General features: G+C 40.4%; 10 protein-coding genes and 1 long non-coding RNA gene across 11 annotated transcripts; 1 reads left to right on the plus strand and 10 right to left on the minus strand.

Moving 5' to 3' along the window:
• Positions 1-505: 505 nt before the first annotated feature.
• Positions 506-4224, minus strand: LOC145698575 (dipeptidyl peptidase 9-like). The gene is made up of 11 exons (XM_081775784.1): positions 4142-4224; positions 3836-4099; positions 3525-3795; positions 3063-3478; positions 2990-3020; positions 1975-2448; positions 1740-1932; positions 1378-1699; positions 1076-1334; positions 794-1011; positions 506-753 (listed from the first exon to the last, which is right to left on the minus strand). Exons 2-11 carry the CDS (start codon positions 3974-3976, stop codon positions 646-648), a joined length of 2433 nt encoding a protein of 810 aa, XP_081631910.1. The 5' UTR covers positions 3977-4099; positions 4142-4224; the 3' UTR covers positions 506-645.
• Positions 4225-4277: 53 nt separating this feature from the next.
• Positions 4278-4895, minus strand: LOC145698204 (DNA repair protein XRCC3-like; the record flags this gene model as incomplete). The annotated part of the gene is made up of 3 exons (XM_081775407.1): positions 4278-4394; positions 4446-4600; positions 4646-4895. Coding segments are annotated over 3 exons (522 nt in total), but the record flags the coding sequence as incomplete, so codon positions are not given.
• A 532-nt stretch (positions 4896-5427) lies between these two features.
• LOC145696654 (protein phosphatase PTC7 homolog) lies at positions 5428-6479 on the minus strand. The gene is made up of 4 exons (XM_081773726.1): positions 6142-6479; positions 5818-6069; positions 5660-5773; positions 5428-5617 (listed from the first exon to the last, which is right to left on the minus strand). The coding sequence occupies exons 1-4, from the start codon at positions 6470-6472 to the stop codon at positions 5448-5450; spliced, it is 867 nt and encodes a 288-aa protein (XP_081629852.1). The 5' UTR covers positions 6473-6479; the 3' UTR covers positions 5428-5447.
• Positions 6480-6512: 33 nt separating this feature from the next.
• Positions 6513-7695, minus strand: LOC145696706 (DNA-directed RNA polymerase III subunit RPC8-like). The gene is made up of 3 exons (XM_081773787.1): positions 7475-7695; positions 6804-6996; positions 6513-6725 (listed from the first exon to the last, which is right to left on the minus strand). Exons 1-3 carry the CDS (start codon positions 7669-7671, stop codon positions 6513-6515), a joined length of 603 nt encoding a protein of 200 aa, XP_081629913.1. The 5' UTR covers positions 7672-7695.
• A 328-nt stretch (positions 7696-8023) lies between these two features.
• On the minus strand, positions 8024-9852 carry LOC145698205 (atlastin-1-like). The gene is made up of 8 exons (XM_081775408.1): positions 9835-9852; positions 9458-9794; positions 9249-9414; positions 9053-9207; positions 8894-9009; positions 8455-8849; positions 8208-8415; positions 8024-8165 (listed from the first exon to the last, which is right to left on the minus strand). Exons 1-7 carry the CDS (start codon positions 9850-9852, stop codon positions 8298-8300), a joined length of 1305 nt encoding a protein of 434 aa, XP_081631534.1. The 3' UTR covers positions 8024-8165; positions 8208-8297.
• A 274-nt stretch (positions 9853-10126) lies between these two features.
• Positions 10127-10901, plus strand: LOC145696707 (uncharacterized). The gene is made up of 4 exons (XM_081773788.1): positions 10127-10307; positions 10369-10416; positions 10464-10669; positions 10710-10901. Exons 1-4 carry the CDS (start codon positions 10216-10218, stop codon positions 10862-10864), a joined length of 501 nt encoding a protein of 166 aa, XP_081629914.1. The 5' UTR covers positions 10127-10215; the 3' UTR covers positions 10865-10901.
• A 346-nt stretch (positions 10902-11247) lies between these two features.
• LOC145699320 (uncharacterized) lies at positions 11248-11559 on the minus strand. Its single transcript, XR_014133999.1, has 3 exons — positions 11512-11559; positions 11410-11468; positions 11248-11366 (listed from the first exon to the last, which is right to left on the minus strand). It is a non-coding gene; the product is annotated as an uncharacterized LOC145699320 (long non-coding RNA).
• Positions 11560-12478: 919 nt separating this feature from the next.
• LOC145696878 (uncharacterized) lies at positions 12479-13510 on the minus strand. Its single transcript, XM_081773982.1, has 3 exons — positions 13016-13510; positions 12798-12974; positions 12479-12757 (listed from the first exon to the last, which is right to left on the minus strand). Exons 1-3 carry the CDS (start codon positions 13478-13480, stop codon positions 12542-12544), a joined length of 858 nt encoding a protein of 285 aa, XP_081630108.1. The 5' UTR covers positions 13481-13510; the 3' UTR covers positions 12479-12541.
• Positions 13511-16822: 3312 nt separating this feature from the next.
• Positions 16823-17759, minus strand: LOC145699662 (uncharacterized). Its single transcript, XM_081776930.1, has 2 exons — positions 17214-17759; positions 16823-17040 (listed from the first exon to the last, which is right to left on the minus strand). Exons 1-2 carry the CDS (start codon positions 17353-17355, stop codon positions 16853-16855), a joined length of 330 nt encoding a protein of 109 aa, XP_081633056.1. The 5' UTR covers positions 17356-17759; the 3' UTR covers positions 16823-16852.
• A 2034-nt stretch (positions 17760-19793) lies between these two features.
• On the minus strand, positions 19794-20392 carry LOC145698740 (uncharacterized). Its single transcript, XM_081775957.1, has 2 exons — positions 20297-20392; positions 19794-20228 (listed from the first exon to the last, which is right to left on the minus strand). The coding sequence occupies exons 1-2, from the start codon at positions 20361-20363 to the stop codon at positions 19885-19887; spliced, it is 411 nt and encodes a 136-aa protein (XP_081632083.1). The 5' UTR covers positions 20364-20392; the 3' UTR covers positions 19794-19884.
• Positions 20393-20912: 520 nt separating this feature from the next.
• Positions 20913-22809, minus strand: LOC145697255 (uncharacterized). Its single transcript, XM_081774431.1, has 8 exons — positions 22729-22809; positions 22488-22689; positions 22304-22444; positions 21763-21865; positions 21585-21687; positions 21355-21537; positions 21158-21310; positions 20913-21114 (listed from the first exon to the last, which is right to left on the minus strand). Exons 3-8 carry the CDS (start codon positions 22390-22392, stop codon positions 20984-20986), a joined length of 762 nt encoding a protein of 253 aa, XP_081630557.1. The 5' UTR covers positions 22393-22444; positions 22488-22689; positions 22729-22809; the 3' UTR covers positions 20913-20983.
• Positions 22810-22918: the final 109 nt, after the last annotated feature.

Genomic DNA, 22918 nt, shown 5'->3' on the forward strand with positions numbered 1-22918 from the left:
TCATGGAGAGCGGCCATCAGAGCTGGAACTTGCTCGACAAAGGCGGTCATTCGGTCCTCCACAAGAGGCTAAAATTAATTCATTTCTTGCTTTCTCGATGTTGCTTTTACCTGAACTACCCAGTTGGTGAATTCAGTTACTTTAGCAGTTGCTTTTAGCGCGTCTTCATTTAGCTTGTCTTCTTTCATGAGATAAAAATTGGTATCTTTGTACGTTTTTCCTTGAGAGGGCGGCCGCGGAACATCGAGGTAGCAGTTCCGTCTTTGGCGGCGGTACATGTTGAACCAGCCGTTGAGACTTACTTCTTTTCCATCGCACTCGTGGATTCTTAGCAGATATGGAACCTTTCTTATTCAGTATTAACTTACACGCATGGCAAAACATCAACTTGAAGATTTTTCATTTTCTTCGCGTTAGTTATTGTCAATTCGCCGTTTTCATCCTCCTTGTACTCTTCGTAATCCATTCTATATTCAAAAATCAAGGATTGTTTAATAAACGGTCATTATTTTATCTTTTTAAAGTCAATTTTCGAACTCTACAAAATATACAGAAACAAATCGGGGCAGCAACGTGATCACAAAAGGTACACCTTGGAGAAACAAAACAAAACTTTCGTTGGCGGCTGATACGCTACAGCGCGGCTTAGAGGAACTGGTTCAAGTAGGTAAGTACAGTCATTTCGTAATATTCGACTGTTTTGCTGGAGCGCATTGAATGCCGCTCTTGCACGAATAGCTTCAAATCGTAAGGCTAGAATTTTTTAAAATTTATTTAGTTAGGTTTAAGTTACCTTGCATGCTCTGGTGAGTTTTTCAATGAGCACCATCATATTTGTTGTAATGACATTTTCATCGATCATGCCATGGAAGAGAAGGAGACGATTAGGCTCATCAGGTAAATTAGGTACTTGCTGCACCACGGACGAATCACTGTAAGCTTTTGGGTTGTCTTGCGGTAAACCAAGGTATCGTTCAGTATAGGCAGAGTCGTACAATCGCCAGTCGACGACTATTTTTGGGTTTAATCACACTCAATCATTTCAGCTTTCTACAGAGATCTAGTTAAACCTTCCCTGGTGCACCAGAAATAGCAATTTTGAAAACATCAGGATACTGAGCAATTGCCATAAGCGACATAAAGCCTCCATAAGACCAGCCTTCGATAGCCACGCGATTGACATCAATGAATCCCATGTTCTGTGCAACGTATGCAATGCCTTCAACTTGGTCTTGCACCTCGTAGTATCCCATGTGATCTTTGATGACTCCTTCGAACTTGAGACCACGATTGTCAGATCCTCGGTTGTCGAAAGTTAGGATAACGTATCCAAACTGCAAGTTATTATGTGAATGGGAAGAGTTTCGTGAGACAAACCTTGGAATACATTCTATGCCTGTCAGACCTCGAAGCAGAGAACTGATTCCTGATGTTCTGCACTCGAGGGCCTCCATAAACATAGACAATTGTCGGATATTTGTTCTTGGAATCAAAGTTCTCCGGCTTGTAGATCTGGCCGAAAATCTCATCACCGGAGCTGTTTTTGAAGGAAAATATCTCAGGGCCGCGGGATTCTCTCTTCGCAAGTTTTTCAGGCTTTGGCTGTTGAGTTTGAGTGACATCGTCGGCAAGAAAGGCAAGCGGGCGAGGGCACACACCTTCTTCTGTCCAGAAGATGGCGGTTTCAGGCTTGGGAATTCTAAAACAAATATAAATTCATCAAATTGAGCCTTGCGTACCGGTAGATTTCAATTGAGGTAGGTGTGTTGACGTTTGAAGATTTTACAAGAAACATGTTCTCGTCGATGAAAACAGAAATGTCGAAGTGGTTAAAGTTGGATTTAGTAAGACGAAGACAAGACTCGTCATGGGCATTCCCCTTCTGATAATTTACTCGGTAGAGATGGGTTTCAAGAGGCGAGTCTCGCATTCCTAGAAATCGTTTACGACAAATAATGAGCGTATATATCTTACCTTGGAAATACACAAGCTGGTTGGCGAAATCAATGTCGATTCCCGTGTTTTGCACTTGCCAATTGCCTGTTGTAATAGGCCTGATCATTGTCTCGCACATGATTGTAGAGTTGAATTGCAAGTCGGGAATTCTATCCGCGTTCCAGTTTAACAACGCCGTCAAATAGAACAGATGCTCAAAGCCGGACATATTTTCGAAGTGAAAGATAAAGTCTAATTTTCCTTCTTCTCCATTTTCCGCGACTTTCAGATCAAAAAAGTGGATCGAATCAGTTTCTTTTATCCAAGTTTCGCTTGTCCACTGGTGGAGGATAAAAACAGGATGTTGATTGATGAAATTGTCAGGGAGTTCGCTCTCTTCGTCGACAAAGGAATTGATGGGGATGAAAACGATCGCTGATTTATTTTGCAAGCGAGTCAGAACATGCGCCCAGATGCCGTTATCTCCAATCCACCCGTAACGAACGACGTAGCCTTGTTCAGGGTGGCTATTTTGGACAAAATTTTGGTGTCTGGCCATCCAATTTCCATCCAATAAATTTTAAGTCGAACCTATCCATCCAAAATCCAATCCAATCCAATTTTTACCCAATTCCCCAATAATCCCCAATTCCAATTGGATCCAAATAGATTTCCAATTTTTTCAAGGCTTCTTGTGCTTTGAAAAGAAGGGAAAAAGTAAGTTTTTATTCGAAAACAGAATCAACAGAGTCAAAACGACGATTTTCTATCCGAAATCTGGGGTGCGAAACGGGGCAAGGAGTATCGGTGCCCCGTCCCGTCCCGCCCCGCTTAATTTTGCAGACTCGGTGCCCCGTCCCGTCCCGTTTTGCCCCGTTTGTCCCGTTTTTTCAGAGATATGTTTTTCTTGGATCCGATTGCGCAATTTCCCCCAATTGCCCAATTTTCCCCAACAAAATCCGGTACCCGGGCCATCCAAATTCCATCCAAATCTTATTGGATTGGATCCAATCCAATTCCAACTAATACCCGAATCCAAAATAGCCACCCTGGCCTTGTTTTTCGGTTTCACTCCATGGCAAGTACTAAGATGAAGAGGAATAAATTTATTTATTGAAGAACCTTACCTCCATAAGCGGAATCGGAAGTTTGAATCTCCTGACCGTCACCTTATCGGTTTCATTGTCCGGTAAGCTAACTGTCAAGAAACGAATATCCGTCTTTGGATTTTTACTTCCACTAGACGGAAAGACGGCTTCAGAAGACGCCGCTGATCGGGCGTTGCCAGAACTCGCGCCACCCGCTGCACAAATCTGCTGAGCGACTGCAACATGATTGACGTATGTCAGAGTTTCAAGTTCGCTTTCGTCGGAGACTTCGTACACGATTCTTTGCGTACGAGAAGCTGTGTCTTGCCAGTAATAGCCAGAATATCGGTCGAACTCTTCTTGAATAAGATAATTGACCCAGCCTGCATAGACTCCCTTAAAGTCGATGTTTTCTTGACCCGCATTAGTCAGTTGAACTATTTCACCAACTTTTTCTAAAATAAAGGTGATTAAAATTTGAGCGGCCATGTTAAATTTTACCGATATTCTGAAGCCACAAATTTCCATTTCTATAAAAGGCCATGTAATTAACATCTCCAGGACAGAGCTTCGGGTCCATACGAGGAGCCGCATTATCTAGCGCTGGAACTTCGTGCGTCACAAACTTAGGGATTTCCCCAATGTCCGCGTAGAAAATAGAGCTCTTTCCACCCTGCATCAGAAGTCTGTTTCCAGTGAAGCTGAAGTCGTTGACTCCCTTGCTCGGGCTTTGACGTTTTCGCTCGAGCAATAAGTCGTGTTGGACGCTTCGCTTGAAATCGTTGACGTTTAAGATTTCAATTTTTCTTTACCTGTTTCTTTCTGTCGTCTATCCTCAACGGTTTGATAAGATCACTCCAGTTAGAGAGATCTACATTTCTCAAGAGAGGATCAACATCAACAAACATTAGATTTGGATCAGGACTTGCCCCCGGATTAGATGAGCGACCCATGAATGCAAGACGGCACTTGCCAACAGTAGACGGCAACGGGTGAATTTTGAACAGGAAATATTCCCTTCCTGCATTTCTGAGGATGCCTCCGTTTTCAATTGTTTGTACAGGTCATAAGATATCCTGAACATAATTTTAAATCTGTTGTGAATTTCGGTTACTCACGGTATTCTCGGGTGGACACCGTTTAGATTCTTTCGCACCCCTGCCGAATCCATACTAAATAAATACTCGTTACAATTTATCAAGCACGCTTCTTCAAAGCCATTTTTGGTAATTTTGAACTTCAGTGGTACTGTTTTTATTCGCTGGGACTTGGTAACCTCAAGAACTCGTTCTTTCTCTTCTTTTTCATTTTTCTCGATCGACAAAAGATACACTCGTCCATCAAATATCGCCATGTTATTCCAAGAGAAGGCTGAAATTAATATTGAGAAATCTTGGCTCAATTTCTTCAGTCCAAACAAACCTTCTTCGACATCGGCCGGTGGGCCCAATGGATCATCGGCTCGTCGATATTCTCAGACACTTGATTGATGAAAAGAACGGGCAATTTGAAGCGCGTTGCAATTTCTTTCAGATCACTGCATAAACTATCGAGCATGTCTCCTCTCGCCATCGAATCTTAAATAACATTCGAGCCGGTCGTGATATGAACGTTGGTTTTACCTTTTGCTTCATATTCAAGTCGCATCAACGCCGTGATAGAGTCGACGATGATGCACGCAATTTTATGTCCAGAATCTTCGTATTTCTTGCATACATTTGGAAGCTTCTGGACCAGCGTCAGAAAGTTCTCTAGGTACTCTGTTTCTTCAACAAGGACTCTATCCGAGTAACTGTTGCAATCATTGCCAATGATCTGCAGCAATCTTTCCGCGGGAAACTTCCCTTCGGAAGAAATGAACAGAACGTGGCTTTAAAAACAATTCATAAACTAGTCAACAATCTTTTGTTCTACCTTTTTCGTCGTTCAAAAGTGCTGCAGCTGCTGTTTCCAGTGCAAAACATGTTTTTCCAGCGCCTGCTTCGCCCGACACCTCGACCAAAAATCCTGCTGGAAGGCCTTGCAGGTTTGTTTTCAGAAAGCCCGTCTGGTTAAATTTGAAAAATACTGCTGCTGTTCTTGACCTGTTTTGACGACAGACTAAAAATGGATTATCTAGAGCTGCGATTTCTTTTTGTTGGCAAAACCTTTAACTTAGGCGTTGCTTTTTTGAGGATATCCTTGAGTTGCTCCTCTTCATCCTCTTTATCCTGCCCTAATAGCCACTGAATAAGGCCCTTACACGATGGCTTGAATTTGACGAAAAATAAACCTGAGGGTTAGCGACAAAAAGGTCAAGTATCTTTGACATAAAAATTGATTACCAAATCAATCTGAATTCTGAATAACGATGGCTTTTTATTTGATTTGAGTGATCTTGTTATTTTTGTGAAGCGCTGAAGCGAAATAAATAAAAGAAAACGGTTAAGGCTGGAATAGATTGACAACAACTGTCAGGTCGTCGAGCTTTCCGCCCTTTTCTCGCTGGTAGCCTTGTTTCCTTGCTTCGAGAGCGAACGGGCTCATGTAGTTTTCATCCAGCGAAATTGCCAGAGTTACTTGACACAATTCTTCTAGTTTTTCAGCGAGATTATCTGAAAAGAAATCTTCATTTTTGCGTGATTCTTCGTGCTCACCTGCACTAACTCCGTCAAAAATACCACATATCATCTCCTGTGGAACATTGTCTAACAAACCATCGGTGGCAGTGATCAAAATATCATCCGGCTGGACAGATAACTCATATTCATCTAAATAAAGATCAATTTGTGCCCCTATTTCAAGCAAGGCGTACCTGCATCCAGTGGAGAGTCAGATATACTTTGTGATCCTTTAATTTTGACTGACAGTTGATAAGGACAATTAAAGTAGTGTGTTTGATCTTTGCTTCGTTTTTCGACTTTTCCATCGCGTATATGAATAAATCCGGAGTCACCAAGATTCGCAAGAGAAACGCGGTCTTCTTCTTTATCTACGGACAAAAGGACGGCGGTGGAGCTTCCTTGGAGATCTTTTTCTTTTGATTCATGGACCGCGTTCATTATGTCTTAATAAATAATAATAAGCTGAAAGCTAGAAGAAAAATATCACTCATCAAGTAACGTCATTTAAAACTTACCCATGGCCTTCGCTAATAATTCGCGTTGATTTCCAACTCTCACAGATTCTTCTTTACAAATGAGCATCAGCGTGGCTGAAAACACTGAAGGATCGACCCCCTTTGTTCTCCATCCTCCAACTCCGTCTGCGACTCCATAGTTGTCAACTGGGCTCAGTGTCTTTCTCAGAAAGAATGCGTCTTCTCCAACGTTTCCATAACTGTTTCCTTCTTCTTCTGCGCCGAGGACTAGGAGCCCGAGCTTGTCGTAACTTGCTTTTGAATAACCAGCGATTCCCGTGACGACCGACACTTTTCGTCCGACAAAAGCTCTCCGAAACACCGATAACATACCAATTTATCTGAAAGGAAAAATATCAAAAGAGGTTGATTTAGCTCCACCAAGAAAGCGGGCCAAGACCCTGCTCATCAATCGTGGCGACAATTTTATACGGAATTCTAGGTACAGCTGCGTTGCCACTTCCCGTTTCTGGGAGACATTCTTCAAATTTCTCTTCTTTTACTCTGAATCGAACCTCAACTCGTTCTACAATTTCGTGGCTTTCGGACTCTTCTGGGTCATCTTCGTCGACAAATGTCCAAATCTAACAAAGTCAGTTTCATTTCGATCAAAAACATTATTTTCAAAATCTGTGAAAATATTTTTAAATAGAAAAGCTCACCCATTTGCCCTTTGCCCCTTCGCTCTGTATAAATTCATTTGGCGCCGGAATAAATTCTTTAGGCACGAAAATATCGTCGAAGAAACCAATCGTCAGTCTCAACCCTTCGCGGGAACAACTTCGGACTTTTCCAACGAGAACTTCACGGATGAAAGGGCGGAATACGATGAAGCGAAACTTGATGAATGTTCTGCTAAACATATGGCTTTATTCTCTATGGACAGTTGGGATACGCTTTTTGACATGTATTTAGGTCGATGTTATTTTTCATAGCCTCAAAAAGAACACAATGACGCGGTTACAATCTGGAAGTAAAGAACATAGAAGATCATTTATGCTCCAAAACATATGCTAATTGAAATATTAAAAATATTTCACGTTCTATAAAAAGGCATCCAGTTTTGTCAATCCAGAACAAAAAATGAAATTGGTAATTACAGTAGCTTTTTTCTTTACCAATTCTGTGAGGCTCAACTACTTTTCGGTCCATCAAGGCTTCATCAAAGAAGCTTCATGAGCGACTACGTAAAAACAGACATGCAGCTGTTGAGGATCAAAAGCAGCAGCTCCACGAACGAGGAATCACATGGTTTTCCGATAACTTTGACTAACAATTCTTTTGTATAAAGGCTGATTCATTAAAAAAGCTTTGAAAAGTGTTATTTTCTTACCAAAGTCCTTCGCCAGGCAGGATCGCGGAATCCCCAATCTTCAAAATATCGTGCATGCAGATGCATAAGCCCGCGCGCTGGTAGACCTTATTCGCGAGTTTTCTATTTATCTCCGTCCTGCAAGCATCCGCAAGATCTTTATTGAACAGAAACGGCTCGATCCTTACATAATCTTCAAATGTGACTAGCTCAAACATTCTTAAAATTATGACATGAAACGTATTTTTCCGTTGGTTGTATGGTATGTTTTTATTTGAAGAACATATCGGATGAGACAAAACATGATAGAGTCAAGAGAAGATTTGGCAGGACTAAAAATAAGTTTAAATTATTTAAATGAAGTTTGTAACTCGTGAACTTTTGGAAAGAAATGGCGTCTTCTTTTAATCTTCTTTGTCCTTAGGCGCTGCTACTTGTTGGATGATCCTGGCGACGTCGGGGTTCGCTTGGCGAATTCCGTTCATTGCGACGCCGGCCATTGGCTAGAAAAGAATTGATTTTGGTAGGAAACGAAAAAGTACCTTGAGAATATTGTCCCGTAGTAATTCAGCGATGAGGTCGATAATTTGCTGAACAGGGAATCCGCCGGGAATCAGGTTGCTTTGATCCGCGAGCCAGACGAGAATGCCGCCGATAAGAAGGGTTGAAACGATATTAACAAACGCAGCAATAGGAGAGAGCCAAAGCATTTCTAGAAAACGCATAAATTCCGTGTCTTCTTTTGTACTTTTACCGAGGATGAAAATTGCGAACCAGCAGACAAAGAGAGCGACGATAATAATGAGTGGCGTTTGAACGAGTTTCGCTGCTCTCCGCTCGTCGTTCAGTTTTCTCTTTTGCTCGATGTCAGAGATAAGTTCTGCTTCCAAGTCTGAACGGAATTTCGGGCCGTATTTTTGCTGAGCATTCGTTTCGTTCCATCAAAAACTTCGAGAGCATTTCTGAAGGGGGTTTTCCACTGATTTTTGGGAGAAACTTACGTCATGACTTCTTTGGACTTTTCATCAAAGGCATTCGCCTGAAGATATCCAAGTTGCTTCGGGATGATATCCTCGATTTCTTGTTTGAAGGAAGCCTTCGCCTTCTGCACCGCCATATGATGATTCACTTCAGCAGTTGCTTCCATGATTGTCACTGTCTCGGGCATTTCCTCATTTTGGAAAATCGCCGTGTACTTTTTGAAGTAGTCGCAGACCTCGGCGCAGGTAAGAGGGTTTCCTGCAGTGTCGAACTTTGTATCTGGCAAGTTGAGCAGTTCTGGTACAAGAGTTTTCATATTCGAAACAAAATCGGGGTGGAGCTTTGAGGTTTCGCCTTTGAATTCGCCCTTGCGCACGGCATCGCCAGGATGGGACATCAAAAATGCCCGTATGCTCTAATCATCAATTCGTGCTTTGAAAATATATTTATTTAACATACCTTGAAGCAAGATTTCACATGTTCTCGAAGCTCGCGCTTTTCGTCATTCATTTTCGGGGTTATTTTCATCAGTTTCTCGAGTAATTGGCTTCCTCCATCGAATCCTTCGGAATCATCTGAAAACTTTAATATGAAACCGGATGGAAGAGAGCTTGAAACCTAATTGCCAGTCGCGTACGAGAAAAAGCAAGTTCTGGAAGGGCTCCGAATCTGAAACTTCTTGGGCGATCGCTTGTCGACCAAATTCAGTGAAGAGCTGCAGATGCTGGAGATTGTCGGTTTGAAGATTTCCGCGTACGTTGTAGATTTGGAGACTGAGGTTTTTTAAACGAAAAGGATGAAGAAACGAACAAACCTAGAAAGCATCGTAGAAAGAGCAAATATAAGAGTTATGTCCTTGACATCGGAGTCAAGATCGAACGCTCCTTGAGTGTCGAGAAGTAAGACAGCTTGTTTTTGGCCTGGAATCGGTTCGATTACGAAAACTTTGTTCCATGCCATTATTCCGGAGGTCTCAGGGTCTAAGAACTCAATAAAGCAACACAGAAGAATCTGATTCGTTACCTGCTCCTCTTCGCCATTTGAACCCTTCGAGCTCTTGATCAAAATCTCCAAGCCACTCGTCTTCGCTCTGCTCATTCTCCAGCGCTGTTAAATATCGCAAGAGATAGTTTAGGAGAAACGATTTGCCAGTTCTGAAGGCGCCAGTAACGGAGATGACGGAGACTGGAAGATTAGCAACACTTTTGTCTGTAAGAAGAGATTCCAGCGCTTCTGTTTGGAGCTCGAACTTTGTTTTTCCTCGTCGTCTTCTGTGATTGTTAGCGGTTTGATCACTTGTATCGCAGAGGGCTAAATTAAAGTTGAGAATTCGGACTGAATTTGAAATTGAAAATATTCTCTTGAATTGATATTTTATAAACTAGATTATATAAACTTACCTTTATTTCTTCAACCATTTTCTCAATATTTGTTGTTTTATTCTGAATAGAAATTTCTCAAATAATTGTCCAATAGACTCCAACAGAGACTCGTTGATTCTCGTGACTTTTTCCGCGAGTAGCGTCCCGTGAAACCGTTTTTCGGATTTTGCGACTTTAGTGATGCGCGGCTGCTCAAGCGCGATTGGTCGAGAGCAGTGGAAGATCCCGAGTTATGGATGCAAAGCTGCTTGAGAACGCAAAAACTTTGTTTCGGTAGAAACATCAGTTAACTTCAAATAAAACATAATTCTTAAATTTTTCTAGATCAAAAATTCTAAGAAATACTTTTACTTAGTTACCAATAAGATCACGATTCTCTTACGCAACTTGGACTCTTCCATGCTCTGCTGTAAGCGAAAGAAGAAGAAGAAGCCTGAGAATGATTTGAAGCAAAGAACGAAGAATCTCAGGGACTCGCCTGAAACTGTTATGAAACGCTATCAACAAAGTCATTAGTTTCAGAAGAAAATTATGTTTATGATAGCGTCCAAAGATCAAATTTGATCCTTCCAACTCGCGAAGATACAAAGATCTCCCAAAGTAAAACTACTGCAAGGCACCAGTGATTTTAGACCGAAATTATTTAGACTTGAAGAAGATCCGCTATTGGAAGAAGTTTCCGAATTGAGTGGAAAGGAACTACTCGGCATTTCAGCAGAACAAAAACAGACGATCATCGACAATTTAAGATATGAAACCCCAGATGGCTTTTCTTCAGATTTGGAAGAAGACAGCTCCTACGAATCATACCGACTCTTTTGTAGTCTGCCAGACAAGCTTTATCCTGTGTTAGGTTTGTCAGATTCCCTTCCTTATTTTCATCCATCATTCAGAGGCGAGCAAGGTGTATCCTAAAGAATTGATGAGACCGGAGAAATCTGAAGAGACCGAAAAAGAAGCAATTTCCGAGAAACATGGGTATTCAAGCAGATTCAAATTTCTCAACAAAAGAAAAGGAGAAGACGAAAAAGGATGTCGGCAACTATGAGACGATCGTCCTCAGCTGAGAAATGTTAGAATTCATGGTTAACGGTCTCATCTTACTTATTTTAAAACTAAATAAAATTGATTTGTAAAATTTGCGTCAGAATGTGGGGAATGTTTTAGTGTTCCTGATCCTTCACTCAACGCCTCCTTTGAATTTGCTAGATGCGCTAATGTGCGAATGTAAATCGACTTTTAGAAGTTGATGGGGCGGCAGTATTCAGAAGAGAAAGTAACGCATTAGGGAGAAGGTGTTTATTGCAGAGTCAATGATCGCACAGCGCGTGAGCCAGGACTGGTGAAAACTCGAATTTAGATTGTTTGGAAATCATTTTACCTCGGCGATTCGGACATTCGGGGCTCGTCGAAGATGGCGTTTTGTCTTTTAGCGGAGTCATTGGTCTCGGACTGGCGTGACTGCGGCAACTAGCATTTCCTCGCGTTTTCACTCGCAGACGAGCATGAATTGGCACGTCTTCTGAGGCTTGTTTTGAGCTTGCGAGATTCTTTGAAAATGCGTTATTTGAGCGTGTCATATGCTTAAATTACCGGAGAAGGAACTGTACTTGATCGCTGTGGTTTGAAATGAACAGGTCTGTTTTGGGCGACTTGGAATTGTTGAAAATATAACTGAGAGGAATTTTCTCATACCGTTTCGCTGAATTCTTCCGATTGTCTGTGCGGTTCTTATTGCCTTTGGACAGTTTTTTTTTGAGAATTTTCAAAAATAAAGAAACGGTCACCTCAAATGAAAATCATTTGTGAGACTTGTTTGGCCTCGGGATCTACCAAATGACGTCTCTGTAATTTCACACGATGTGGTGAAAGATTTGATTAAACTGTTCCTGAAACTGATCGCATATTGATTGACGCGCTTTTGCTAGTGAATTGACGCGTTTGAGTGAGAACTTACGCTCAGGAACGCGTTGTTCTGTAATTGCCAGATTTTTTGGCTCTAGAATGGTCAAAAAATATGACGTGCCTAAAAACGTCAAAGGTAGACAATTTCCAGTGCCACCGAAGCGGTAATTACGGGGTCGTTTTCACGTCCGATTCTCAAGTGTAAACCGTTTACAGTAAACGGAGATAAGGAGCTTTGCATGAGCTCCGCTCCAAAGAGTTTTGAGTCAAAATTTTCACTTGACATTTCTGTAAATATTTTTGACCAAGCCTTTTTCTTTGAGAAGAATTTCATCGCTGACTCTGCAAGATCGCTGATTTTCTTTGAAAAACTTGTCTCTTCCTTTTTGTTTTCATTTTTCTTCCTTCGGTCTCTGTTATTTTTTCGCTCCTTGTCTCTTGAACTTAGCATTTTGTGAATAAGGTGAAATAGTGGTCTCAAAAGTGAGATTTTTCTGATGTTGAATGGCAGTTCCAACACTAGAATCGCACGTCGTTGGCACCAGTAGCAAACTCAGATTTATTGTGACCATCTTTGACAGCAGTGAAGCAAACACCTTGAAGACAGCCGTAAATCCTCCCCATCAAAGCTGAGTGAGCGAATACTAATTAATTTCACTAGATATACTCTTGATGAAATTTCTGTCAAGGTGATTGGCAAAAATGATTTTTAAGTCGTCTCATTTTCAATAGTTTTTCGATGTTTTTCGTGGAAATATTTTTACTGAATTTTATTCGATTCGGTTGAACAGAATGAAAATAAGAAGTACAGTGAATAAGTTTAGCATTGCCCACAGTCGGCGTCTAATTGAGCCCCAGAATCATCAAGGAGACAAATCGACAAGTTGCATTCAATATCAAGCGAACTAGCTTCATCAGCCAAGGTGAAGGACTTGAAGCCGAAGCTATAAATTCCACTGTTCTCTGCAGTGGCAGGAGAGACTTCGCCGATACCAAGGATGGCCATCGCTCCAGCCTTGATGCCCTCGTCACATTGCTTAACAAATTTAGAATAAGATTTGAGTTGTTAATTATACCGAAAGAATCTCAATCGTTTTGTCGCCTTGACTGGCGGTACAAGATGTAAGTCGGTAGTTGTGGCTCGCTTCGAGGCTAGAGGTGGTTCGAATGTAAACCTCGTCACCGAGCGAGACTTCTTCTTTATTTTCAAGTGCAGAATCGGAGAACCAGTCCATTAAGAACTTATCATTGAACTAAAAACGAATTGAAAAAGCCTATAAACATATCAACTTACATTTCCGACGGTTCCGGTGACGTTGCCGTAGTCGACATCAGGAGTATCAACGTCGAAATTGACCGATTCGAGAGTTGTTGTGGAGCTGTACTCGCACTCAACTTCGAACGATAAAACAGGCGTAAGAACAATGTCTGTTCCTTGCACCTCTGTCGAAGCTGCTGAGTCAACGCCTTTGACGTAAAAGGCAACGAAGATGTCTTCATCTTGAGTAAATCTTCCTCCACAGGCGTTGAGGTCGAAGGTTTCTGAGATGGTGTTGTTGGCATCTGGTCTGTTGCTGCCAGTGCAGTCCCCGAATTCGATTCGGGCGTTGTCGTGATAGTCTTCGGGGAGATTCTCGTAAAGATGATCGACGAGAACGCTGACTGTCACTTGAGAGCTTCCACAGGTGATTGCGATGTCTGCTGGCAGGCAACCATCAGCAGCGATAGTCCAGGCGTTGTTCGGACAAGCAGCTGCCATTTTCTCTCTTTTTCAATATTCTTTATGAAAATGGTATCTCCACTCACGTTTTATACCGATGGAGAAAGCGCTCGAGGCTGTTGTAAACTGCTGAGTTTGTTATTTAACGTGCTCAGCACCGCCAACTTGCACCTGAGACACCTGGATTTGCATTCGTAGGGTGCCATTTTGTGGTTAAAGTAATTCGAAAGTATTTACTAATAAATACTTCAGGTCAGTTGTGGTATGTTTAACTCTGAAATTCTGAGTCTAAATTCTTTCAATAAATTATTGACAATAATATTTCCCTGTTATTTTTCATGATATCTTTATTTTTAGAGAATGAAAGAAGTTGGTAATTTGACACAAGAAAACGCTTTTCTTGCGAGAGGTTCAAGTTCAAGAATATATGAAAGAGTCGCATCTTCGTTGAAATACTCCCATTTATCTTCAGTCTCAAATTTTCCGAATATCAGAAGACCATCATTCCAAGGGATCATCGAGTGGGTGTCTCTAGCAACTATTTTTTTATAAAACTTATTCAGCTAAACAGCATATGCTATATATAGGGACTATCACGGGAGCGCGAGGGCCCAATTTTTGCTTTCCCAACTACCCTAAATAGTCATCGATTTTTCTTGTTTTTTCAGACAACATATGTTTTCTTACCTGCTGATTCCAAATATGATTGAAAAATTGGCAAAAAAATATTGAATATTATGAAAAACACGAAATTTATCTTTCAAAGAGGTGAATTATATAGACCATGCCTTGCCAGGTCACTCTTTTTTCGATATATTCTCTATCAGACACTTCCCTTGAATCTCTGAAAAAATATTTTTACTTGGGCGTACTAGCCGCTTGAAATCTTCAGATAACTAGAGGCATGTCGCAACTCGCGCGACGCGGGGCACCGCGCGAAGGGCCTGGAGCAGCATCGCCCGCAGCGAGGGCCGAACCTTTCGGTGGAAGGTGACAAAATGAGTGGTTCGATTTCTTGCTGCAAGTTCTTGAGCATTTTGATTTAATGATAACAGCTGTTTTTACTGCCTAATACTGATCAAAATAAACTATTTATTCTTATTTCCGCTCAGTGAATTGATTAAGATTAGCGCGCCTCGCTGTGAGACAGCGCTAAAAATAAATGCTTGTTCTGAGAGCTTTTCAGGCTTATTAAAGGCTTAAATAGTGAGCTCTTTCGAGAAAATATCACGAGAAAGAGGTTTGATGGCAAGATTACTTTATTCAAACCATTTTTGAATGAAATAAATAACCTGAAAGGCTAGTATAAGGGTGCCATCTTCGAAAGTTTGAAGCGCTCTCACGCGCCACCATGTGGATTTATGTAAAAATTAAGTACATATTTGGAATCAGCGAAAAAAACTGTACTAGATGATAAATTTTCATAGTTATCGGAGCACCTTGATTTTTCCGTGAAAGTCCCTAGCTATATACTATATGTACTTTTCATATTTCCAGCAAGCACCCATTCGCCAACAGGCTCATCATTTTGAAATCGTAGTTTAAAGACAGCGGTTGACGACTTTCCACCCGCATATCCTCCAGAGACGTAAATGAAATTATTTGTCTCAATGGCCATGAAAATAGTAAGAGATCATTAGGTTTTCATGATATTTATCCATGGCCAAGTCATTGCAAGGGAAGAAATAGCGTCTGGAAGGAGGCGTGTCAACTGCCATCTTCTCCCATCGAAACGGTTGATCTCGACTGCATCAGTTTTTGGGTTTCCTCCAGCAATTACCACGGGCTATTTTGTAGTTTTGATGATATTCGAGGAAACGATCATTACCTTTCTCGCAGACGAATCATTTGGGTCGACCAGAGAAACCATATCCGCTAATGAATGGCCATGCAACATTGTCTCCCAGGCGCTTGTGCTTGGAGAAGACGAGCCAGGAGTGATTTTCCAACATTTTTTCGTAAAGCTGACAGAGTTTCTGAAATACGCGCCGCAAACAGTACTGAGTTCTCATTTGATAAAAGCTCGTTCTATACAATAAAATATGAACTCTTTCTATAATAAACTCGTTTGCAACTGCGGCACAGGAATGTTTCTAAATGCTTTAATATAGGATGTTATTGTTTTACTTACAAGCAGATTCAGGGAGATTCCATTGTCGAAGGTCCTCATTTCTTGCTCGCCACTTCTTATTTCGCTGATAGAATTTCTTTCAATTATGAAGACGCTATCTTTCACAAGAACGCTGCAGTGGTAATACAATACGTTTGATGTTTGGCCAGCAAGTTTATGATCTTTGCTTAAATTATTACGTTCAAGATGAATTGATATTTCTAGCCTACTTGTATAGATGCGAAAGTTTCATCGTATTGAGATCAAGTTGGTCAAAAGTGTGAGCATGACCTTCGCCTCCGATAATTATCAAATTTGTTTTATTCTCTTCGCGTTCATCTTCGGTTTCTTCATCTTCACTAACAGGAGTCATCGTAGAATTCATTATATCGCCATAAATATCGTCATAGAATCGTAAAGTCTTTCTTTCCTGGAGCTTTCTTCTAAGAGCATCTAGTTCCATTTTAAATACATTTTCTTTTTGCTTCAATTCTGCCTTGAGCGCGACAACTTCTTCTTCAACATTTTTCACTTTTTTATTCGCACGTCTGCTTGAAGTTTTCAGTGCCTCAAGAAGTTCGGTTTTTTCTTGTTGAAGAATCTCGGTCATTCGACTCTCGGCTTTCCCGATTTGATCACTCACGTCAGGAGCTCCCATTGAGCTTCCTCTTAATTCATCAAATTTTCTCATTTTTTCCATGATTCCCATTTCATAGAGGCTGTTAAGTAGTGGCATGAATGAGATCATCTGATTCTTAAAAACTCTCATTTCGGCTCTGAAATCGTCATCCTCTTCGTTGGATGGAAGACTGTCTTCCCCACTGCCCATTTCATTTTCAGAGAATCCTAAGTCTTCTAGTATCTCCAATCGTTCTTCTAAAGACTCATCTGTCCTCGATAATTCTCGCTCGTTTTCAAGAATATCTTCGAACCGGTTTTCAACTGAGAGTGCAAGTTCGGTCAAATTCTGTATGTCATTAAAGTCATCTGATTCCACTTTGACAGTAAATATCTCGAGTTTGGATTTACTATGCCGCATAGTCTATGCGCCTATTGCACTGTAAAATATGCTAGCTTAAATCCGTTCCGATAATAGAAAATAACAAAATGCAAGAATCATTTTCCTCTTAGTCTCTCTTTGCAGAATCTTCAGTAAGGCTTAAATTGATAAGTCAGATGATCTGACCACTGGTCAGTGACTTTGTTTGTTGAAATAGGTAAATTGTTTTTCCACTACTGCTACATGAACTTCAATGAGAATCGAAGAAAGTATTTTATTGGGAGTTTTTTATGGATATTTTTTAAATAATAAATGTAGGAGAAGCAAGAACATATGAAAAGTGTAGTCTCGCGACGGGCGGAATATCTAAGAATTCCGATCGAGAAGCATCCTCGTTGAAGTACTCCCATCTATCGCTGTTGGTTTCGTATTTTCCGAAAATGACCAGGCCATCATTCCATGCAACCATGGCGTGAGAGTCTCGAGCGACTAAAATGATGAGTTGGCAACATATTCTAGCTTGACTTGTTCTAGTTTTCTCGTTGACCCAGGGATGTTCCGAGAAATATAATACAAAGTGCACTTCATTTGAACAGGACGTCTAGCTGACATCATGTCCAAAGAATTTCTGTTAGAATGTTGATGATTTCTGCAAAACTCACGTTTCATGCTGCCAGCTTCAAGCCAATTTCCAATCGGTTTATTATTTTCGAATTCAAGTTTGTAGACTTTAGATGACGATGATTTGGGACTTTCGGTATATCCACCAGAGACGTAGAGAGTATTTTTGCTCTTATCGGCCATGATAACTAATTTTCTTAATTGAAAATAAAATTAAATTAAACTCCGTGGCCAAGTCATAGCTAGAGAAGAAGATGCTTTAGGTAAAGAGTTCATTGTTCGCCAGCCTGCTCCATCGTGGTGATTTATTTCAACCTTGTTAGTTCTTGGTTTCAACCCTCCGGCTATAACGAGAGGCTTTTCCAGGTCATCAGTATAATTTTCTAATTTTAATTTTCTAATTTGAATTTCTTATTGACCATAAACTGACGCAAGGATGGATTTTGTTCATCAACTAACGAAACCATGGCGGCAGAATAATGCCCGTGAGAGGTGGAGTCCCACGTAAATGTCCTTGGATGATCAGACCCAGGAATTATTTTCCAGCATTTTCTTATAGAACTATATTGTCGAGATTGTGGACAACACGCAATGTTGGGTTGATATTTTCTATAAACATTATATTCCAGTTTTGTCGATTGACGTCCAGTCATTCTTTATAAAATCAAACCCAATTACATGAATGAATACATAAATGTATAAACTAAAAATACCAACAAAAAATAATTTCAACCCTGTCTATAATGAAATCATTTGCAACTGGCGAACACGAATGTCTCTGAAATAATAGCTCATTGAAAGCCAAACTTGAACAGGCTTACTCGAAGATGAGGAGCAACATCTCGAATGCTATGCCTTCTCATTTCTTGTTCCCCGCTTCTTATTTCACGAATCAGATGTCCGCCAATGATAAACATGTTGTCTTTTACAAGTACACTGCAGAAGTGTATTAATGGATCGCTTCGACTATGTCCATTCAGCGGCTGATCTCTCCTGAAGATTACATAGTGAATACTGAAAACTTTAGAGTCTAATATTGAGAAGACTTGCCCGTAAATATGTGCAGTCTTCATAGTATTGAGATCAAGTTTATCGAAAGTAAACTCATAATGGTTGCCACCGATGATGATCAAATTCGTTTTGATATTCGTTCTCTTCGAACATACATTTGCTAAGCACGTTCCACAGTCCCCACAGTGCTCGTCTCGTAGACAGAATGAGTCGGAAATCGAGTCACAAGACAACTCGGATTTTAAGCGCTCGTCTTTCGTCGTGCATTCCACGAAACACTCCTTTTCTTCAATTTGGGAATTTGAACTGATTATAAATGGATTTTAAATATATCTTTTATGCCTCTTTTGCTTAACATTTTAAATCCATTATCATATTCTTTACACGTCAGCTTGCACTTTTTCTCCTTATCTTCAACATTATTATTGCCAGCTGTGTCCTTCCTTCTCTATCGATTGTTTAAGTTGCTCAAGCTCTTGTTGAACTTTTTCCACACTTCTAGCTGCTCGTCTACTCTTTTCTTCTGCCTTTTCCACCATCTCGAGAAGATCCGCCTTCTCTTTTTGAAAGTTTTCTTCCATGCGTTTCATTCTCTCTTCAGTTATGAGTTTTGACGACTCTACGATCTCCAAGCGATTTAAAATCTTCAGTAATTGACTTTGAATTTGAAAGTTTTGATCGTTTTGCGAGTTTTGCTCGCTTGAGTTTTGTAGTGTCGCTATTTTCTCGTCAATTTCTCTGAATTTCTCGGTGAAATCGTCATACTTTTCATCAATAATTTTTTCCATTCGAGTCTCTTGCAAAAGCATCTCTCTTTTGAATTAGCAAAGTCTTCTTCAAGAGCTTCTGTTTCTTCACCCAAATAGGTAAGCGTCGCGTTGAATGATTCTAGGCTATCTCGTGTCTTCGCCTGATCTTCATAGATGCCAACTTTCAGTTTACGAAAGTCAGATCTTCTCTCGCCGACTTCTTCAAGAACATTATTCAATGTATCATTAACAGAGTTCAGCTGCATTTCGAGTGAGTTGTATACTTCATTTTCGGATTGCACTTCTGCGCGGAGATTTTCGATCTCTTCCTTGATTGCAGTTTCTTTTTCGTTGAGCAGCCCCAGGTCCGTTTCGATCTTATCAAACTCAAGCTGATCTCTTCAATGAACCTATACATTTGATTTGGAATTAACATAGATATAATATGGGCCCTTTCCCACTACCATTAGCTTCCACGTCAAGAAGTGCCTCTTCTATAAACTCGAGTTGATCTTCTATAAAAGCGTCTTTTTCGACAGCTCTAATGCATTACTGTAAATTCCATCAAGTTGAACTTCCACTGACATCGCTAATTCCTCGATATCAGTAAAGTTTTTCGATTTTGCATTGATGAGAGGCTCGAATGATTACAAACTTTTTTCTATAAAAATCACTGATGTTTTGTAATCCTCCCCATAGTATCAGACCAGGAATCTTCATTGTGAATTTTCTCTATCTTTTATAAATATAAAGAGAATGTGAAGTTCGACGTTATATTTGTTTGTGTAATTAGCCACGTGATTGATTGGGCCATATTCTTTTATCGTCAACGTTTGCTATTCTTAGACAAGGATGGATGCATCGAATTTTATTGAAGGAGAATAAAGAATGAAGAGGAAGGATTCAGTTATGATTTGCGGACATGATTTGTTTGCTTTTATGGAGTGTTTCTTTAGACGCGGAGGAAAGCGGCGACGGCGATCAGAGGAAGAGTCATTTCAATCGTGCCAGCACCAGATGATGGCGCTTGGGTCGTGGTTGGAGCCCGTGTTGTTGTTGTAGTGGTTGTAGTCGTTGTGGTAGTGGTGGTAGTGGTTGGAGTAGTGGTTGTAGTTGTTGGAGTAGTCGTGGTCGTAGTAGTTGGAGTGGTAGTGGTTGTTGTTGTTGGAGTAGTGGTGGTGGTTGTGGTTGTGGTAGTAGGAGTTGTAGTGGTGGTTGGAGCTGGAGTTGAAGTGAGTGGCATAGTTGGCGGCTCAGTCGGCTCCAAGGTAACTGCTCCCGGCTCTGGGTTAGGATCTTTTACTGGCTCAAAGAATATTCTACCCGATATGTCAAAAATTTAGCATTATTTCTTGAGCCCATGCCCATGGCGCCTCCCATAGCAGCAGCATCAGCAAGAGCAAAAGCGGCAAAAACTCGGAAAATTTTCATCTCAAGAAAATTTTCGTCAAAATCTTTGTTAATTCTTAGAGTTCCAAATTCTAGCATCTCCAGTTTATATCCTGATTGAATGTGATTTTAGTTGACAACTTGTTAGTTTTAGAGATGTTCTCACGGAGGGTTTTATGGAGATAATTGACTTAGTACAAAACATCTATTTTTATAGAGAGGTACGTCTATTATGATTTCGGTAACCTCGAGTTTAATCCACCAAATTGGTGTTTTCAAATTCAATAATCATGATTTCAGCCCTCGAAATATCGAAGTAAATTTATTAAAAATCATTTATTTACAGAGACGTCAAAATCATTTCCTGTCACTCTTTCAATGAAAGAATAATACGCTGTAATCGTTGAATAAAAATTCAAAATGAGTGATAAAGGGTCAAAATCAGGCATTATTTTTTCAAGAGATATTCTCTGGGGACTCTTTAGCTTGGGAAGATCAAAGAATGAGAATAACGAAAAGCAGAAGAACAAAATAATTATAAGAAATAAACAGAAGAACAAAACATAAAATTATTCACAAGTATATTTATTAAATCTTTCAGACTTAAGACATTAGAATGAACAAGTTGTTTTAATTGCATTTGTTGAAAGAAACATCTCTCTTTACATGTTGAAAATTGTATTGACATCGCTCTCCATGCAAATGTCGTCGAGCTCAAAGTTATCCAAGGTTGAAATGCTATCGAAACCTTCGTCAGCAGTGGAAGGGGAGGGATGGGGACTATCAAAGATTTCTGCAGAAAAGTTTAGCTTTTGTAGGAAAATTGATATGAATACCTGAGTTAGAAGGACTGGCGCAGGATGAAAAATCATTTTCAGAAGGTGGTTTTGAGAACATTGCGGAAAAGAGCTCGTTATCACTGTGGCTATCTGGAATATTGTCCAAAGAGATCGAAGGGAGGCGAATAATTGGTTCGACTTTTGGCTCTTCTAATGATGTAAAAGTAAGTTTGGGCTATCAAGTTGAAGCTTACTCTTTGGAAAGATGATTCGAGCAAGCTCAGGGAATTTTTCGCAAATGATCAAATCTTGGCAGAACGAGTTTGTTGCGGATTGTCGGATTTTGTCGAAGTTTGGAACTTGATAGTTTGCTTCAAGTCGTACATTTGGAGGGCAGGTAAGAGAGGGTCGAAAGAGTTCTGGTCGAACATGAGGCCCTAGAAAACCGTTTATGAGACTCTTATAGAAATAATGTTTTTCGTACATGTTTGGTTATTATCTTGTTTATAATAAATATCGTTATTGTTTGATGGAGTCGTATCAATAACCCAGAAAGCACTTTCTCCTCGAGTGTGGTTCGGAACGCGCTTAATTTTGAGTTAGAACTTCCAATCGGACTATCTTCACACTGGGTGTAGCGCCCGGCTCGGTCAAAGTCTCACCTTGAACATTTCGTGAAGTGATAGATTGTGACGGATGGAGTTTTTCCACGAGTTAGTACTGGGACAGCCCGGACCACCGTTAGGACCGAATTCTCGGACATTTCTGAAACTTGTTTAGAAAAAGAAAGTTCATTGGTCAAGTCAATATTTGCATTTAGAGGATTACCGTACCGCCCGCCTGTTTGGCTTGTCTATCAGTGATCATATTTACTTCCATACTATTGGGGGGAAAATACTGTACTATCGATACTGTACTTCAATCACCTCCCTATGCTTTCAAATTAAAAGTTTCAATGAGTTTTAGCTCGTTTACTTTGCATCAAAGTTCGCAAACTACCTCCCGACAAGGGAAAAGTACTTGCATCGAATCAATGTTTATCCCGCTGTAGCAGGACAAACCTGCTTTATTGATATTTGTCAAACTCTTTGAGAAAAAAAAGACAACTTGAAAAATCCCCTCGAAGTGAGATTCTGTAAATAACGATAACCGGCTTTCATCGGGATGGAAACATATTTAGGTCATTTTGTAGCTGTTTCTTACCGGCTCATCCAGTGGTAAATCTGACGAAGTGTCATCCTAGAATCCTTTGAAGATTTGATTGCTTCGACAATCAGTTCTGCGTATGTCATTCTACGACCATTATAAACTCCGGGGGACTGATTTCCTCCTCTTCGTTGTTTTCTGAATTTTGTAATAGGCAAAAAAAAAAATGCACCTCACAAACCTGGAGCTGTTGTCATTGACCGAGGGATAAGGCGAAAATTCGTTGATGGTTGATGATCTTGGGCGGATAACTTGGTGAGTTCTTTCCGTCCGATTGTGGTAGATTTCGTATGATCCGACAGATTGAGGTCTTGGCTGTTCAATGGGGATTGTAATTTCGTTGTTGGAAGGGGAAGAGCCGGCGAGGTCAGATAGAACGAGAACTGAAAAATTCCAAATTTGAAATTTGAGTTATTCCATACCGAATTCTTCCGTCACATTAGTTGGTTGATCGATTCCGATTTCATTGTATTCAAAGGTTTCGGGGTCTTCTTCGAAAGGCCTGATATAGAATTATTAATTCAATGGAACATTCAAGTGCGAGAAAATTCTTTTCAAATAAGATGCTCCGCAGTGTCCGGAGATTTTTATTACTTTGATAATTAAGGGCTG

Source organism: Oikopleura dioica, chromosome 2 (genome assembly GCF_907165135.1).
Source record: "Oikopleura dioica chromosome 2, OKI2018_I68_1.0, whole genome shotgun sequence".
Classification (NCBI taxonomy): domain Eukaryota; kingdom Metazoa; phylum Chordata; class Appendicularia; order Copelata; family Oikopleuridae; genus Oikopleura; species Oikopleura dioica.

Excerpts from the sequence above, each read along its gene's own strand:
- LOC145698575 (XM_081775784.1), bottom strand. The coding sequence starts at position 3,976 with ATGGGTCGCTCATCTAATCCGGGGGCAAGTCCTGATCCAAATCTAATG. Across the intron at positions 3,796-3,835 it reads TAGACGACAGAAAGAAACAG|CGAAGCGTCCAACACGACTT; the intron begins GTAAAGAAAAAT and ends AACGATTTCAAG. Across the intron at positions 1,933-1,974 it reads CCAGCTTGTGTATTTCCAAG|GAATGCGAGACTCGCCTCTT; the intron begins GTAAGATATATA and ends AACGATTTCTAG.
- LOC145697255 (XM_081774431.1), bottom strand. The coding sequence starts at position 22,392 with ATGACATACGCAGAACTGATTGTCGAAGCAATCAAATCTTCAAAGGAT. Across the intron at positions 21,311-21,354 it reads TCGAATCATCTTTCCAAAGA|AAGAGCCAAAAGTCGAACCA; the intron begins GTAAGCTTCAAC and ends TTACATCATTAG. Across the intron at positions 21,115-21,157 it reads CGCCAGTCCTTCTAACTCAG|AAATCTTTGATAGTCCCCAT; the intron begins GTATTCATATCA and ends ACTTTTCTGCAG.
- LOC145698740 (XM_081775957.1), bottom strand. The coding sequence starts at position 20,363 with ATGAAAATTTTCCGAGTTTTTGCCGCTTTTGCTCTTGCTGATGCTGCT. Across the intron at positions 20,229-20,296 it reads TGCTATGGGAGGCGCCATGG|ATCCTAACCCAGAGCCGGGA; the intron begins GCATGGGCTCAA and ends AGCCAGTAAAAG.
- LOC145696654 (XM_081773726.1), bottom strand. The coding sequence starts at position 6,472 with ATGTTATCGGTGTTTCGGAGAGCTTTTGTCGGACGAAAAGTGTCGGTC. Across the intron at positions 6,070-6,141 it reads ATTATTAGCGAAGGCCATGG|ACATAATGAACGCGGTCCAT; the intron begins GTAAGTTTTAAA and ends TTATTTATTAAG. Across the intron at positions 5,618-5,659 it reads TTTTGACGGAGTTAGTGCAG|ATAATCTCGCTGAAAAACTA; the intron begins GTGAGCACGAAG and ends ATTTCTTTTCAG.
- LOC145698205 (XM_081775408.1), bottom strand. Across the intron at positions 9,415-9,457 it reads CAAATGGCGAAGAGGAGCAG|ACCCTGAGACCTCCGGAATA; the intron begins GTAACGAATCAG and ends TTGAGTTCTTAG. Across the intron at positions 8,416-8,454 it reads AAGTCCAAAGAAGTCATGAC|AAATGCTCTCGAAGTTTTTG; the intron begins GTAAGTTTCTCC and ends AACCCCCTTCAG.
- LOC145699662 (XM_081776930.1), bottom strand. The coding sequence starts at position 17,355 with ATGGCCGATAAGAGCAAAAATACTCTCTACGTCTCTGGTGGATATACC. Across the intron at positions 17,041-17,213 it reads TGAAGCTGGCAGCATGAAAC|TCGCTCGAGACTCTCACGCC; the intron begins GTGAGTTTTGCA and ends TCATCATTTTAG.
- LOC145696706 (XM_081773787.1), bottom strand. The coding sequence starts at position 7,671 with ATGTTTGAGCTAGTCACATTTGAAGATTATGTAAGGATCGAGCCGTTT. Across the intron at positions 6,997-7,474 it reads CTGCCTGGCGAAGGACTTTG|CAGAACATTCATCAAGTTTC; the intron begins GTAAGAAAATAA and ends CCATATGTTTAG. Across the intron at positions 6,726-6,803 it reads AAGGGGCAAAGGGCAAATGG|ATTTGGACATTTGTCGACGA; the intron begins GTGAGCTTTTCT and ends TGACTTTGTTAG.
- LOC145696707 (XM_081773788.1), top strand. The coding sequence starts at position 10,216 with ATGCTCTGCTGTAAGCGAAAGAAGAAGAAGAAGCCTGAGAATGATTTG. Across the intron at positions 10,308-10,368 it reads GACTCGCCTGAAACTGTTAT|GATCAAATTTGATCCTTCCA; the intron begins GAAACGCTATCA and ends ATAGCGTCCAAA. Across the intron at positions 10,670-10,709 it reads CAAGCTTTATCCTGTGTTAG|AGGCGAGCAAGGTGTATCCT; the intron begins GTTTGTCAGATT and ends TCCATCATTCAG.
- LOC145696878 (XM_081773982.1), bottom strand. The coding sequence starts at position 13,480 with ATGGCAGCTGCTTGTCCGAACAACGCCTGGACTATCGCTGCTGATGGT. Across the intron at positions 12,975-13,015 it reads TCACCGGAACCGTCGGAAAT|TTCAATGATAAGTTCTTAAT; the intron begins GTAAGTTGATAT and ends ATTCGTTTTTAG. Across the intron at positions 12,758-12,797 it reads AAACGATTGAGATTCTTTCG|CAATGTGACGAGGGCATCAA; the intron begins GTATAATTAACA and ends AAATTTGTTAAG.